Consider the following 14,441-nt stretch of genomic DNA (forward strand, 5'->3'; position numbering starts at 1 on the left):
TTCTAATCATTTCATGGGTATCGATGATTGTTCCAGTGATTTCTAAACTGCATAGTTGTAATACAATGTGTATTATTTTGTACACAATGTAAATATATATATATCATGTAAATATTCTTAGGCCACACAAAACAAATTAGGCCAACTAAATAAATAGATATGATATTTACAATATCATAACGGTCTATATGAACCATGTTCGTTGTTGTTTGTCTATTGTACTTTATTGAGAGGAGTCGGATGGAAGTGGTTGGTGATGTCTGTTGTACTGTCCAATATTTTTTGACAGTTCCTGTTATCCTTTGAACTCATAAGTAAAAATCTCTCGCTTCCCATACATCAAATCTTCTCCGTTTTAGCTTGTAATCAATCTGTGCTTTTGAGTCTTAGATGCATGATTTTTTTATTAGTTGTTATTGGCTTTGAAATAGCTGTTAGTAACTGTGAGTACTCTCAGATCTGTACTTAGTGTCTCTTTGTTGTGGGACGTATAAGTACCCGTCCACGTCCACTCTGTGTTTTTGTAAGATGTATTTCTATTTGTATCCATCTGATGAGTTAAGCCTTTTTCAACTGATTTTTATAGTTTGTTCTTATGTTGTACTGTTACACCACTGCCCAGGTTAGGGGAGGGTTGGTGCCTTCAAACGAGTTTAACCCCGCCACATTCTATATGTACCTGTCCTAAGTCAGGAGCCTGTAATTCAGTGGTTGTCGTTTGTTGCTGTGTAACATATGTGTTTTTCGTTCATTATTTTGTACATTAATTAGTTTTCTCGTTTGAATTGTTTTACATTTGTCATTTCGGGGCCTTTTATAGGTGACTATGCGGTATGGGCATTGCTCATTGTTGAAGGCCGTACGGTGACCTATAGTTGTTAATTTCTGTGTCATTTGGTCTCTTGTGGAGAGTTGTCTCATTGGCAATCATACCACATCTTCGTATTTTTATACTTTTTCCTATACTACATGTATTGATTTACCCCAGTATAAATGTAGGAGACTTATGAGGGTCTAGATGGGGTTTACAGGATAGAGAATAATGGGCCAATACTACAGGAAATGGGCCAAAAAAATCAACCATAGGGAAAAATAGGCCAATAAATAAAGAATAAAGAATAATGGGGTGCAAAAATATAAAGAATAGAAAATAATGGGCAAACGCTATAACGATTAGGGAAAAATGACCTAAAAACATTTTAAAAATACAGTAATGAAGGGCCCCATCCAGACCCTTACACATGTCTGTCGTTGAAGACTTATGTTGACTTTTATTACATGCCTTGGGTGATTTGTGTAATTGGGTTACTGTCTCATTGGGGTGTATCCCACATCTTGTTTTATTCAATCATATCGGAATATATATCATGTTTCATATGAAGTTATTTTGTTAATTTATTTGAAGTTACTATTAATTTTACAGCCATAAGAAAACAACAATATGCAGATTCCATTATGCACCACAAGATAATTATTTCTGCCGACCAACTAATTACGTCACCAGAACCATGTTAGTGTTATGTCCCAGCATTGGAAGATTAAGTTACCATGTCGAGAAGATCCCAACAGCCTGTAGCTGTGTAAAGGTTTGGTGTGACGATACATTCTTAAAAACAACAACAGAAATATTGAATTAAAAGTAGATTTAAAATTTGTACCTCTTGTGCATCGGCATTAACAAAGATTTACAGGTGCCACATATAGAGCACAATCTACCTACCCTTTCGGAGCACCCCAGTTTTTATTGTGGTTCGTGATGCTCATTCTGTGTTGTTTGTCTTTTCGTCGTTTTTCTGTTTTTGCCATGACATTCCCTGTGCGTTGAAATATCTCTTTGGTATCTTTCTCCTCTCTTTTAATTACAACCTATTATACTATTATTATCTAACACCTTTGTCCTAAAAACAATATATTTGTTCATGGACTCGATCCGATTATGACCTTTATACCACTTTCTGTTTATGTTATTCGATGCCCGCGTAGAAACAATAAAGAGTTTCTTGTGTAATATTCTGCACTAGAACTAATTCTAACAGTTCTACACTTGAACTGAATCTGGAAGTTTTATGGTAAAACTGTTATAAGGTGGCTGAGCTAGAAGTGTTTAGAACCGTTTTGTGACAAATCATTCCGACAGTTCTAAAGAGAACTGATCTAAACGTACAGAGGGAAGTGAAGTAATATGGGTTTTGTTTTGTATTGTACAAAGATAGGGCTTAGATGAGATAATTTAATATGGATTTTTCTGTTTAAGGTCATTTTGCAATGCATCATGATCGCTCTGAATATTTTAGTTTCATTATCAAATAAGTAAGCATCTGATTTGACATAATCAGGTAGGTCATTAATGTAAATAACAAATAATAGGGGGCCTAATACTTTTGCCTAGGAGTTCGGTATTTTTGTTATACCTTTTAATGTTTTCTGTGTGAATCGTTATTTTCCCATCGCGAAAAAAGTTGCTTTTATACTTTTTTTATCATGACCAATTCTTTCCTGCTTTATCTTAGACTCATTTTCGTTTATACCAAATATCATTAAATTGTTTTCCCTCGTTTTTCTTTCATTTATTTCTTCTATAACTGTGGTTATTGTTTCCTTCTTTTAAGGCCATTCTCTGTCGCCAGTTGTCTCATCTATTGCATTTTATGTAGTACTAGCACCTATTTTTGCAACTTCATCTTTTGATATCCCTCTTACCCTATCTTCATTGCAGCTGTATTTTGTTACTTCTTCGTTGAAGATTACTCTAACTCTGGGTTCGTCACATCATTTATCGAGTGATTTTTTTATGTTGCTGATTCTTTGTTCATGGTTTGCCATTATTTCCCTTCATTTCTTCTTAATTTTCAGATCCGTAACTATGTGCCCTTCTCTGAATTGTATACATTGGGCGCAGAATCACATTGTATAACCAGATTATATCAAATCATAGATTTCAATATTATAACGTCGTCAAGAGGTATTTAGCGAAGACTGAAATCTTTGACAACCGACTTTTCTTAAAATGCATATTTTTTTATCATGGTATTACGAAAATTGTAAATGATTATTTTCGCTATGACGTAGATTTATTTCGATAGAAAAGTTGTAATCCGACAATCAGAGTATTACTTGAAGTTGACCTATAATTACTACACATAAATATGTCACATTGTAAACCTTGTAATTTTTATTTCGGGAACAAAGGTACAATATTGTGTTGTGACAGTTTGTTACATTAAAAAAACGATTAATGTTATAACGTAAAGCGAAAGGTCCTAAACTTGTTTACGGTGTCATGAATTATTCATTTATACAATAACAAATTTGAAATGTACGTCAAATAATATAGAAAAAAAAGATGTCTCAGCAAAGAGTAAAGAGAAAAGATTTTAGTCAAGATATAAAAGGAGACATTAAGTCTTGCAAAATGCTCCAAAAATGTTCAATACGCTAGAATGAATTCTGTGAAAGGTCGTGTAATTAATATAGACCATAATTATAGAAACTGATAAGTGCATGAATGGTGATTTTCTGTTGCAAAAATAATTGATTAAAACGCATCATCTTAGGCCACTCTTAAACCTATAAGTAGACTTCGGGAGTTAGTACCTCTACTCTCGATTGAAAATGTAAACTTTTTATATAGTTTCAATATTTAGTTTTTATCTTTAATGTGTTTTTACAGCGTGTATACGTCTCACTTAAAAGTCACAAGTCTGAATACAAAAATAATATTGATAAGGACTATTATATTTTTTTTCAAAACACTTTATTATTAAATATCGGTACCAACAAATAGTTAAACAAAAACCTATAACATGTATTAAAAAATCACAGATAACTTAATGTCACATGGTTGTGTCCAGTATAACGACTCATTCATCGTCGCTGTCACCAACCAAAAGAAGCAAAAAGATTGTCCAATTTTGATTGTTGTGAAATCTTTTTTTGTCTACATTGGAATTTGCTAGCAGCACAGTGTTGTGGTAGGTCAATATCCATTTTTCTACATTGTGGTACAATATTTGGACAATACACAGCTATTTTACGTCTGATCAAATCTTCGGGGACACATTGGAATGAGTTGTCCATACCGTCAACCAGTGGATATTTGGTTCTTAAATTAAATAGAAATAGAATTATTGTCTGGAAGTGGACAATATATATACGCATTCTTCCCAAGAACTTTGATATATAACTGATATTTTGAAAAAGAGATTTATTTATTATCCAAAACATTGTATTATTAAAATTTGCCAAAAAGCATTCTACACTATTCATTTAAAAACTTGCATTAGCTATCACATTAAATTTCAAATTTCTGAACATTTTAGCATATCAATTTTGTTTTGCATTATATTTATACCTTTGCCTGCCATGTATTTAAACTTATTTGCTTTAATTATTAGTATTTCCTTCTCATTTTGTAGATAAAACTTCATGTTATTCATAGTACACTTACCCGCATTGCATATAATAAACAATTTGCTGCCATGGCCGGATAACATTACACATGGTTGTCCTTCCTGTTTCGTACTCATACCAAACTGTTGTAAGGTTAGTGTAAGAGCTTGGACATATACTGCCACATTCTACAATCTGTGGTCCACTTGGATTTCCAATATCAAGTGGGCATATACTATAAAATATTATTTGAAATACATTTTTCATTTAAATGTGAGCGGTATTGACGTCTCATTGCTTGAAACGGAAACACAGTTATCTATTACATATTATATTAAAGTGGTATGATGAATATTACTGTGTTTTTCCTTGATATTTAAAAAAATTCTGATGGTATGTAAAAATGAATAATAATATACTTACTGAGGGTCATCATAAGGAACAGCTGGTTGGTATATTTTACTGGCATCTTCTAAATAAATTTGAATTTCTGGGTCATCTATTATAGCCTGTTCTATTGCCATACTGTATAAAAAGAAAAAGCAGTTATTACAGTGTTATTTAACAAAAATGACAATTTTCTGAGCTCATATCAAATATATATTTGTGTTGGTTTTGTTTCGTTCAATTCTAGTGCTAATATGTTTTATAAACTTTTTATGATGAAATTTTTGCGAATATTACATCTCTTACATTTGTAAATATCATGTTTAAAGACGTTCTTCTCCCATGCTCGTTATTTGGCTGTGTGGGATGTATAAAATAGTCACGTCCGGTAAAACATTAGGTACATGTTATCAAATTTGATGCCTAGTGTTGGAGATTTTCATGCTGTGTGATCTTTAAAGAATCATTGAAACGACTCTTTGATGGGTCCGTAAGTTGAATGTTTCAAATCAAAAAAATTTTAACTATCCAACGTGTCTTAATTTACCACCATTCACTATTTTCGTCCTAAATATGCATTAAATATTTGCTACTGGACGTTAAGCAAACAATAAATCAAAATATCACGTGATAATTATCACATGCGTATGTAATGTTTAAACAAGTAAGATGAAGGTGGATATCAGAAAGAAATGGCAAATAAAATTGCAACTGGCGCAATTCGACTAAACGATATCAAATTCCAACCAGTGACATGATTCCAGTGCTTCTAGAACATTTTTAATTCATGCATTTTACAATTTAAATAACTTTATAAAATGTATACGTACTGATTGTATTCTAACGGATCATGACATATCTTTCCCATATCCGGCCATCTGTTTTCAATCGGATCAACAATACATTTCTTTCCAAATATTCCAAACACACATGGCAATACAGCAAGGAAAAATATACTACGCCTCATCTACAAACAGTTATGAACACAATATGTATAGAAAGGTGGTTTCATGAACACAATATGTATAGAAAGATGGTTTTATGAACACATTATGTATAGAAAGGTGGTTTTATGAACACATTATGTATAGAAAGGTGGTTTTATGAACACATTATATGTAGAAAGGTGGTGTTATGAACACATTATGTGTAGAAAGGTGGTTTTATGAACACATTATGTGTAGAAAGGTGGTTTTATGAACACATTATGTATAAAAAGGTGGTTTTATGGTAACCTGAAGCAGCAGCTTTATAATCGAACTAAGAAAATCAATGCGCTTATTTTGCTTAACGATATCATGAAATATTATACATTTACTGTCTTTTGATGAGGTAAATATGTTATATAGATACAATGGATAAGCGTGGATTCTTGAAAAAGAAACCATGAGCCCGGAGGGCGAATGGTTTGTTTTTCATGAATCTACGCTTATCCATTGTATCTATAACTTAAACTATTGTGTTAATTTCTTTTCAAAATTAAAGCCTTTTCTTAATTAGAAGGTATTGTAAGTGAGTTTAAATAACCATGTTATCGTGTCCAACGATGCATTGATAAATCTCAGATCACAATTAATTGGTTAACAAAATACAAATATAACACTTCTACCTTTAAAGATCTTTATATTACCAGGCATATGAATATTATCTGTTTATACAAAATAAGACATATTCGAGATTATTTCTTATAAAATTGAGAATGGAAATGGGGAAAGTGTCAAAGAGACAGCAACCCGACCAAAAAAAAAATATATAAAGTATATATAATAAGTATGTTACCGAAATTGTTCTAGCGCTCTAGGCACATCAAGATTTTCTCGCATAGGAATTTGCGAACAAACCTTTGTAAAATTATGTAGTAAAACAGATGAAATCATACTATATTTATACAACAAAAATTGACAAATAGAATGCAATCATTTTTGTTTCAAACATGTGAAATAGCCAATAATAATCCAAAAAATAAACGCTAAAACACGTTATTATTACAAAAATATCCACTATAACATGCAAAATTATAAAAAAAAAACAGAATTGGGACAACAGAGATAATACAGGGATTCGAACCTAAACCGACAAATCCCTATCTTTTAACTCGCTGATTTTAAGCATGCTAACCTCGCGGCTACCAACTTATACTATACGACTGCCCATTGTGTATATATAAAGGTACAACCCCTGTGTGTTCGATGTTCATTTATATATATAAAATAGACATCTAAGTTGTAACCCATTGGTAGCCGAGAGGTTGCGTCGATGTGTTGATGTCAGTCATTCATAACAGATTTCAAGGAAGGGTTCGATTCCCAGTGAAGGCATATACAAATTACAAAAATTAAAGGTAAGTTTTTAAATTAATATCATTAGTGAACAGAAATCAGTAAATTAGCCAATTCAAACTTAATGAAATTAGACACACAAAGGAAACAATTGAATATAATTTGGTGAGTCCATTTCAGCGGCAAATTTAGGAAGCGTTGATTCTAGAAAAAGAATCCACGGTAAATGAATAGGCTGACGTCACCACAATGGTTTAAGTGGTTTTATTGACTTTTGAAAAATTGATATTCACTGAGGCCAACGCCCGAAGTAAATATAAGTTTTTCAAAAGTCAATTAAACCACATATTTACCGAAACAAAAGACAGTAATTGTTTTATTCCATATTCCTAGAGAGTACAGATAGAAATGTATGTTATGACAAAGTTATTTACCAAAAACCAATTGTACATCAAACGATTTTAACATAATTATTCAGGTAAAAGCACGCAACGTTTTGCGCGGTGAATATACTTTTTCCGCAGGTGAATATGCTTATTTATTCAAAATCCCATTCATATAGAAAAACCTACTAAAAGTTCTATCAATATGGAATAATTCATATGATTTGATGAAAATACTTGTGCATATAATCTAAGTTAAAGGGTTAAAGTAAAAAGTTAAATCTAATTTGTGAAATTCGTTATAATATTTGCCTTACGCTTAAGATGAAGTATGATATAATAGTTTACCTTTTTTCTTATGTCTCGTCTAGGTTCTGTTAGCCACCAGTATCATATGTCTATATATACACAAATTTAAGCGACAAGGCTATATACATACTGACCAATCGCTAACCAGTATGTTATATTTTGACCTAAGAACCTACGTCATTATGGCCATTGTCCATGATGTACGTACGCTAATTCATCATCATTGTCAAAAGAAAGACACCACTTGTCAACCATTATACTATATAAAGGCTAGACTTGACCATTTATATCAAATCGTCCTCAATTTGCTTAAAGTGAACACTGTTAAAATGGTAAGTGAATAAATTTCGTTATATTTGAATTCATTTATTTTAAAGATTCTATATTCCATAAAAAAAATATCAAATCTTAAAAATGTTTTGAAGAAATAAAATTTCTAAACGCAAGTGTATATATAGAACAATAATTGTTTTAAAATGTTTTTGTTCAAGTTGGTCAAAAGTGTTTTATGTTTTATTATTATTATTATTATTATTATTATTATTATTATTATTATTATTATTATTATTTCAAGTTCAACCTTATACAATACATTTCACACATTCAAGTTTTGAACTATTATAATTTTTAAACCACTATGTGATCAGTTAGCATACAAAGCTAAAATGTATTTATAAAAAAATCAGCATAAGTAATAATCATTATGATTTTTTTAGTTCAAACTACTACTGACTTGTGCCATCTTTAGCTTTGTTTCATGTGTACCTATGAATGTATGTAACAACTACAAGTATTTGTATGACCAGTGTCTGCCACACAGGAGCTGGATGTGTGATAAACCAGTTGGTTATTCACCACTCGATATGTAAGTCCATTGTTACTTTGTTTTTTATTATGAACCTGAAGATATGCACCTTAGGATATGCTTACACAATTTGAATCTTCAACTTCCTTTATTATTTTTTGATATATTTTGAATTTGTTTGTTATTTCACTGGCGGATATCACGGTAAATTTATGCCAGTATAAATATTCGCAGATTTGAAATAATTGCCAATTAGGAAACTATCCACAGAGACCAAATGACGTAGCAAATTGTATAGGTCTTCAACAATGAGCAAAACCCATACCTTATAGTCAGCTATAAAAGACCCAACATGAAAAAATGTTAAACAATTCAAACGAGAAACCACAGTAGAAATATACTTATTGATAGGTATAAATACAATAAATTTTAAGTAAACACACTTATTACTGTGTATAAATATAATAAATTTAAGTATACACACTTATTGCTAGGTATGAATATAATAAATTGTACGTATACACAATTAATGCTCGATATAAGTCAAACTGATTTTCAATGCATAAGTATAATTGATGCTAGGTATCAATACAATTTTACTTAAAATTAAGTTATTCTGGGTAGATCAACCATACACGATTGCCCACTTGTTGTTATCAGATACAAGGTAAAATTATTGATGAAATCTTTCTTCGACTTTGTCATAATGTAGAATTGGGATACTTTTCAGAGATCTTTCATTTGCTATAAAAGTAACCTTGTGTCTAGAAATTATTGTCACCATGGAAGTACTTCATTGTATGTTGTATTTCCATGGTATCGTTAATTTTACAGTTTACAGAGAAAGCGATCATCAAATTCTTGATTTTACCAAGTAATGCATTTTTTTGGAAAATGTAAAATTTAACTATTAAACAGACAGTATTTTAATCAAAATGCAAATAAACAAATATTGATGTATATATATCGTTTTTAATCATAATAATTGTTTTATTGAATTAAATTGATGTCTTTTTTTTTATTTTTTCCTTTGTGTTATAGGCGTGGATTGAGACAAAAATTGTCACAGAGTGATGGATCATTTATCCACTATATCAAGTCATGCAGTGAGTGTTTAGGAGACCCAGCTCCGTATGGGTAATTATCATTTAAACCTTATTGCACATTAGATAAACTTATTTAGATATTTGTCATTTCTTATTGTCTTAGTATTACTTTGTGATTAGGTCAGTTTATGGGGAACCACTAGTGGTAGGTCAATGATATTTGATATGCAGTTGTATAAGCATTGGCATATCTTATTTCCATGGAGATTATTTGGCCCCGCCTCCTCATTCATGGTCTATTGACTTTGAAACTTTTGCTTAGTTTTCATGTATTAGTTTGTGATTAGGTCAGTTTAAGGGGAACTGTTAGTGGTAGGTCAATGATAATTGGTATGCAGTTGTATAAGCATTAGCACATCTCATTTCCATGGAGAATATTTGGTCCTTACCCCTCATTCATGGTCTATTAACTTTGAAACTTTTGCTTAGTTTACATGTATTAGTTTGTGATTAGGTCAGTTTAAGATGAACCACTAATGTTAAGTCAATGATATTCGGTATGCAAATGTATTGGCATTTGCAAGTTTCATTTCCATGAAGATTATATAACCCCACCCCTTAATTATGGTTCGTTGACTTTGACACTTTTACGTAGTTTACAAGTTAATGTTTGTGTTAAGGTAGTATAAAGGGAACAACTTATGAAAAGTCAATGGTATTTGGTTTGCAGTTGTATTAGCATTGGCACATCTCATTTCCATGGAGATTGTTTAGCCCTGTACCTTCAGTCATGGTTCATTGACTTTGAATATTTGCATAACTTACATGTTAAAGTATTGCTATTTTAATTTCAACATTTGCATTATCAAAATAACAAATATGCGAGACATATCTCTGTGTTAACAGTTTATTTTTATTTAAGTGTCACATATTTGTCTACAAAGTTAAATACAAATTACATAATATACATTGTACAGTAATGAAATAAGACAAATACCCAGCCAAAGTTGAGTTATAAAACACAGTTTATACATTTTCTATACTGTTAAAAAAAATTGGGGACTAAAGGAATTATATTGGTAACGTCCAAATGTTCGTGTGTATTAGTGCCACTAATATGACCCCTTTATCCCATTCAATTTGAATTAATAACTATGTTAAACGATGCCTCCAGTAGAAAGAGTATCACGCTCTCTGCGCGTTAAGAACCCTTGCATTAATTCTTTGAGGGGTCCGTAGGTGGTCTGTTCAAAGGCTAAATTTCTTACCCTATTCAATATACCCTCATTTTCCAGTGGCAATCCAAATTTCGCCGACCTTTATTCCAAAAGGCCTCTATTACAGCACCTACCTATTGTATTTATGGTTGATTTGTTCTCGTCCTGAACATGCATGGAAATTTACCACTGGATGTTAAGCAAACATTAGTTAATCAATATGTTGAACGATAGTTAAATTAATTTTCTGTCTTTATCTTCAGTTGATTTACGGAAATATATCTTAAAATAGCAGATAGATTATTGTTGAATAACTATTTTAGAAATCAGTTAGCTATAAAATTTAATTGTTTTCAATGTGCATATATATTTATATTTCAGAGAAAAAATAGATTATGTAAAGAAACCAGTTTGTCGTGAAGTTAAGGTACCAATTGAATATATAAACAAAACCGTGTATCATGAACTGACTGGATTAGCTGAAGGCTTTGAAGTGTGCCAGGTCATACTGAATGGCCCCGACAGAAATGTCCAGAAAATATACAGGACGGATTGTTACAACGGGTAAGATGGTCATCTGTATTTCATTGACTGATTTAGAAGTTTCATTATTATTTAACATGAAGCGCGAACTGCAAATAAGCAATAGTGGTCTTCTTTGACTGCAGATATAAAGCATCCCCACCTAAACTACATCGGACAATTTAATTGCAAAGTTATCCAGCCAAATATACGTTTGATTGGTGCTTGCTTAACTAACGTCCAGTTGTCAGTAAAATGTAAAGTCAACTACAAACTTGCAAAAATATTCAATACTAATACTGATAATATATTGGCTAAGTTTCCGCCTGTTTAAGCCGGAGATATTATGGTATTTCGTGTCTGTTTTCTTTTTTTATGATTTTACTTTTGTCGTTGGAAAGTACTGGGACTCTCATCTTTGTAATATAAGGATTTTTTCACTTACTTAAGTATATATACCTTGAGTCATTTATTTCAAACAATGCAAAATCATTTCGAATATAAAAATAAGGAGTTGTGGTATGATTGACAATGAGACAACATTTCTGTCCACCAGAGTTCAAATGAAGAAAATGTAAGCAATTATAGGCAACCGTACGGCATTCAACAATGAGAAAACCCCATACCGTATAGTCGGCTATAAAAGGCTCCGACATAAAAAATACAAAACTCCAAGGTAAATTCAAAAAAGGGGAAGTCCATAAAAACTGACAAAACTCAACCGTTACCAACCAACAGAACAAGTGAAAAACAATTATCATATTCCTGACTTGGTATAGCCATTTTTCAAAAAAAAAAAATGAAAATGGAATGTTAGTCTATATACTTTTGACAATTTTCCCTTCTGTTGTTCCATATTTTAACGTTATTGGACTTTTTAAAATAAGTGTTTTTTTCACTTTTTTCCCGTAAATATGTTCCTATAAACATTGCAGTTGACTTATGAAAACCAATCAAATAAATTCCTGGTAATCCTGCATAAATTCGTTTATATTTTTTCCAAAAAAATCAATTTCTTTTGACTTCAATTTTTATACGCCCGTCAAAATTTTGACGGGACGTATTATGGTATACAAATGTCGTCTGTCCGTCTGTCCAGCGTAAACATGTCGCACCGTAACTTGAGAATGACTTATCCACATTTCATGAAACTTAGCATAGTTGTTTCTTATGATGGTCAAACGATCTGTATACTTTTTGGTGAAAATAAGATTAAAAATTTTTGAGTAACGGGACTTTGTAACTAAAACAGGGGTGTGTTTTTTTCACATGTCGCGCCGTATCTCAAAAAAAATTATGATTATAATTGCTTAAAACTTTACACACTTCTTAGTTATATTAATCTTAAGATCTGTATACTTTTTGGTGATGATTCAAAATTTTGTTTTTGAGTTAATGAGTATTTTGTAAAAAAAAAAAAGGGGGAGGGGGTTTTCACATGTCGCGCCGTATCTCAAAAACGATTTACGAGTATTGCTTAAAACTTTACACACTTCTTATTTATATTAATCTAAAGATCTGTATACTTTTTGGTTTTGATTCAAAATTTTATTTTAGAGATATTGAGTATTTTGTAAAAAAAAAAAGGGGGGGTTTTCACATGTCGCGCTGTATCTCAAAAACAATTTATGATTATTGCTTAAAACTTTACAATCTTCTTAGTTATATTAATCGTAAGATCTGTATACTTTTTGGTGATGATTCAAAATTTTATTTTAGAGTTATTGAGTTTTTTTGTAAAAAAAGGGGGGTTTTCACATGTCGCGCCGTATGTCAGAAACTATTTATGATTATTGCATAAAAATTCACACACAAGACGACGGGCGTATCATGCGATTGGCGCAGCTGTTTATTTATAATGATATTACAACAACCTATATATAAAAAAAGAGTATTTATTGGTAAAACGTTATCTACAACCGCCGCTGAATTTTTATTAATCTATTGATGGTTTGATTTATTCATTCATTTATTTTTGTTTCATTTTTAATTGAAAGTTTAAATTTGATTTTTTCAGAGATGAGAGAAAACAGAACAATTACTGTAGATTTGACTATGGGGTGTTCAAGCAATATTTTTGTAGACCAACAAATTTTGTGTACAGAACCATGCTTGTTGACTGTCCATTAACAGGATTACAGTATTACAAAGAAAAAGTATCAACAGCATGTAGCTGTGTTAAAGTCAAATGTTTAACAGGAGAAGTTCCGGGACCCGTTAACGTTCTTGGTATCAGACAAGGGCCCGTACACATCCCAGAAAACAGACAAGGAACAAAAATTGGAATAAAACAAGGCTTGTTTTGAAAACCAGAAGAAAGTATAGCTGACTGTGATATTTAAGTTTTACAACGTTTCGCTATGTGCTTATTAATTTTGTTTTTGTTATTGTTACGGTATAGGTTTGTAAATAAATTTGTCTATTAAGCTATATTTATTTCATTCTTTGAAGTTCTATTTATAAATACATCATGTACATATGATAATTTTTTTCACCATAAAAAAACACTAAATGATAATTAGTGACAACTGTAACAGACGACAGTGACATCCTATAATTTACACATCTATATCGGTGTTATAACAGAATAAAGTGTGTTAGGGTCAGTATTTGGTCTAATAGTTCACATAATTAGTATACTTCTAATCTAAAAGGGGAATAAGTTTTCAAGGGACCAATCAAACATAAAAAAATAAAATCGCACAATAACAAGGCAAAAATGATTTAGACGAAAACAACAACAGACGATAAAACCTTGCATAGATCACAAAACAACAACAGACGATAAAACCTTGCATAGATCACAAAACAACAACATACGATAAAACCTTGCATAGATCACAAAACAACAACAGACGATAAAACCTTGCATAGATAACTAAACATTTAACCACAATAACCCATCAAATGTGATTGAGAAATAAGAAACTCACAAATTGCAAGCAGTTCATGTTTAGTTGATGTCTTTACTGGCGTAGTTATGACAACATTGTACCATTGTACCCTGTACAAGTGACCCTATAGCGATTAAATCGAAATGTTGCTGTTTCAGTCTCATGTTGGAGTAGATTTAAATTCTATAATGACGGTCTGGTAATTCAAAA

General features: G+C 31.4%; 2 protein-coding genes across 3 annotated transcripts in view; one reads left to right on the forward strand and one right to left on the reverse strand.

Moving 5' to 3' along the window:
- LOC127725818 (uncharacterized) overlaps nt 1–7,849 on the reverse strand; it is a 160,413-nt gene extending 152,564 nt beyond the window's left edge. Inside the window, exons 1-5 of one of the 2 annotated variants that reach the window (XM_052233108.1) lie at nt 7,787–7,849; nt 5,607–5,743; nt 4,813–4,914; nt 4,448–4,624; nt 3,856–4,102 (exon numbers count right to left, since the gene is read on the reverse strand). In XM_052233108.1, the coding sequence (XP_052089068.1) occupies nt 3,877–4,102; nt 4,448–4,624; nt 4,813–4,914; nt 5,607–5,743 (642 nt within the window). In that variant the 5' untranslated portion in view covers nt 7,787–7,849 and the 3' untranslated portion in view covers nt 3,856–3,876. Of the gene's footprint in view, nt 1–3,855; nt 4,103–4,447; nt 4,625–4,812; nt 4,915–5,606; nt 5,744–7,786 lie in introns of those variants that run through there. The other variant, XM_052233109.1, reaches the window with a different exon arrangement.
- Nucleotides 7,850–7,914: 65 nt separating this feature from the next.
- On the forward strand, nt 7,915–13,767 carry LOC127725815 (uncharacterized). The gene is made up of 5 exons (XM_052233104.1): nt 7,915–8,079; nt 8,464–8,612; nt 9,594–9,689; nt 11,197–11,379; nt 13,355–13,767. Exons 1-5 carry the CDS (start codon nt 7,930–7,932, stop codon nt 13,641–13,643), a joined length of 867 nt encoding a protein of 288 aa, XP_052089064.1. The 5' UTR covers nt 7,915–7,929; the 3' UTR covers nt 13,644–13,767.
- Nucleotides 13,768–14,441: the final 674 nt, after the last annotated feature.

This window comes from Mytilus californianus, unplaced genomic scaffold (genome assembly GCF_021869535.1).
Source record: "Mytilus californianus isolate M0D057914Y unplaced genomic scaffold, xbMytCali1.0.p SCAF_15, whole genome shotgun sequence".
Lineage (NCBI taxonomy): Eukaryota > Metazoa > Mollusca > Bivalvia > Mytilida > Mytilidae > Mytilus > Mytilus californianus.

Excerpts from the sequence above, each read along its gene's own strand:
- LOC127725815 (XM_052233104.1), top strand. The coding sequence starts at position 7,930 with ATGGCCATTGTCCATGATGTACGTACGCTAATTCATCATCATTGTCAA. Across the intron at positions 9,690-11,196 it reads GGAGACCCAGCTCCGTATGG|AGAAAAAATAGATTATGTAA; the intron begins GTAATTATCATT and ends TTTATATTTCAG. Across the intron at positions 11,380-13,354 it reads AGGACGGATTGTTACAACGG|AGATGAGAGAAAACAGAACA; the intron begins GTAAGATGGTCA and ends TGATTTTTTCAG.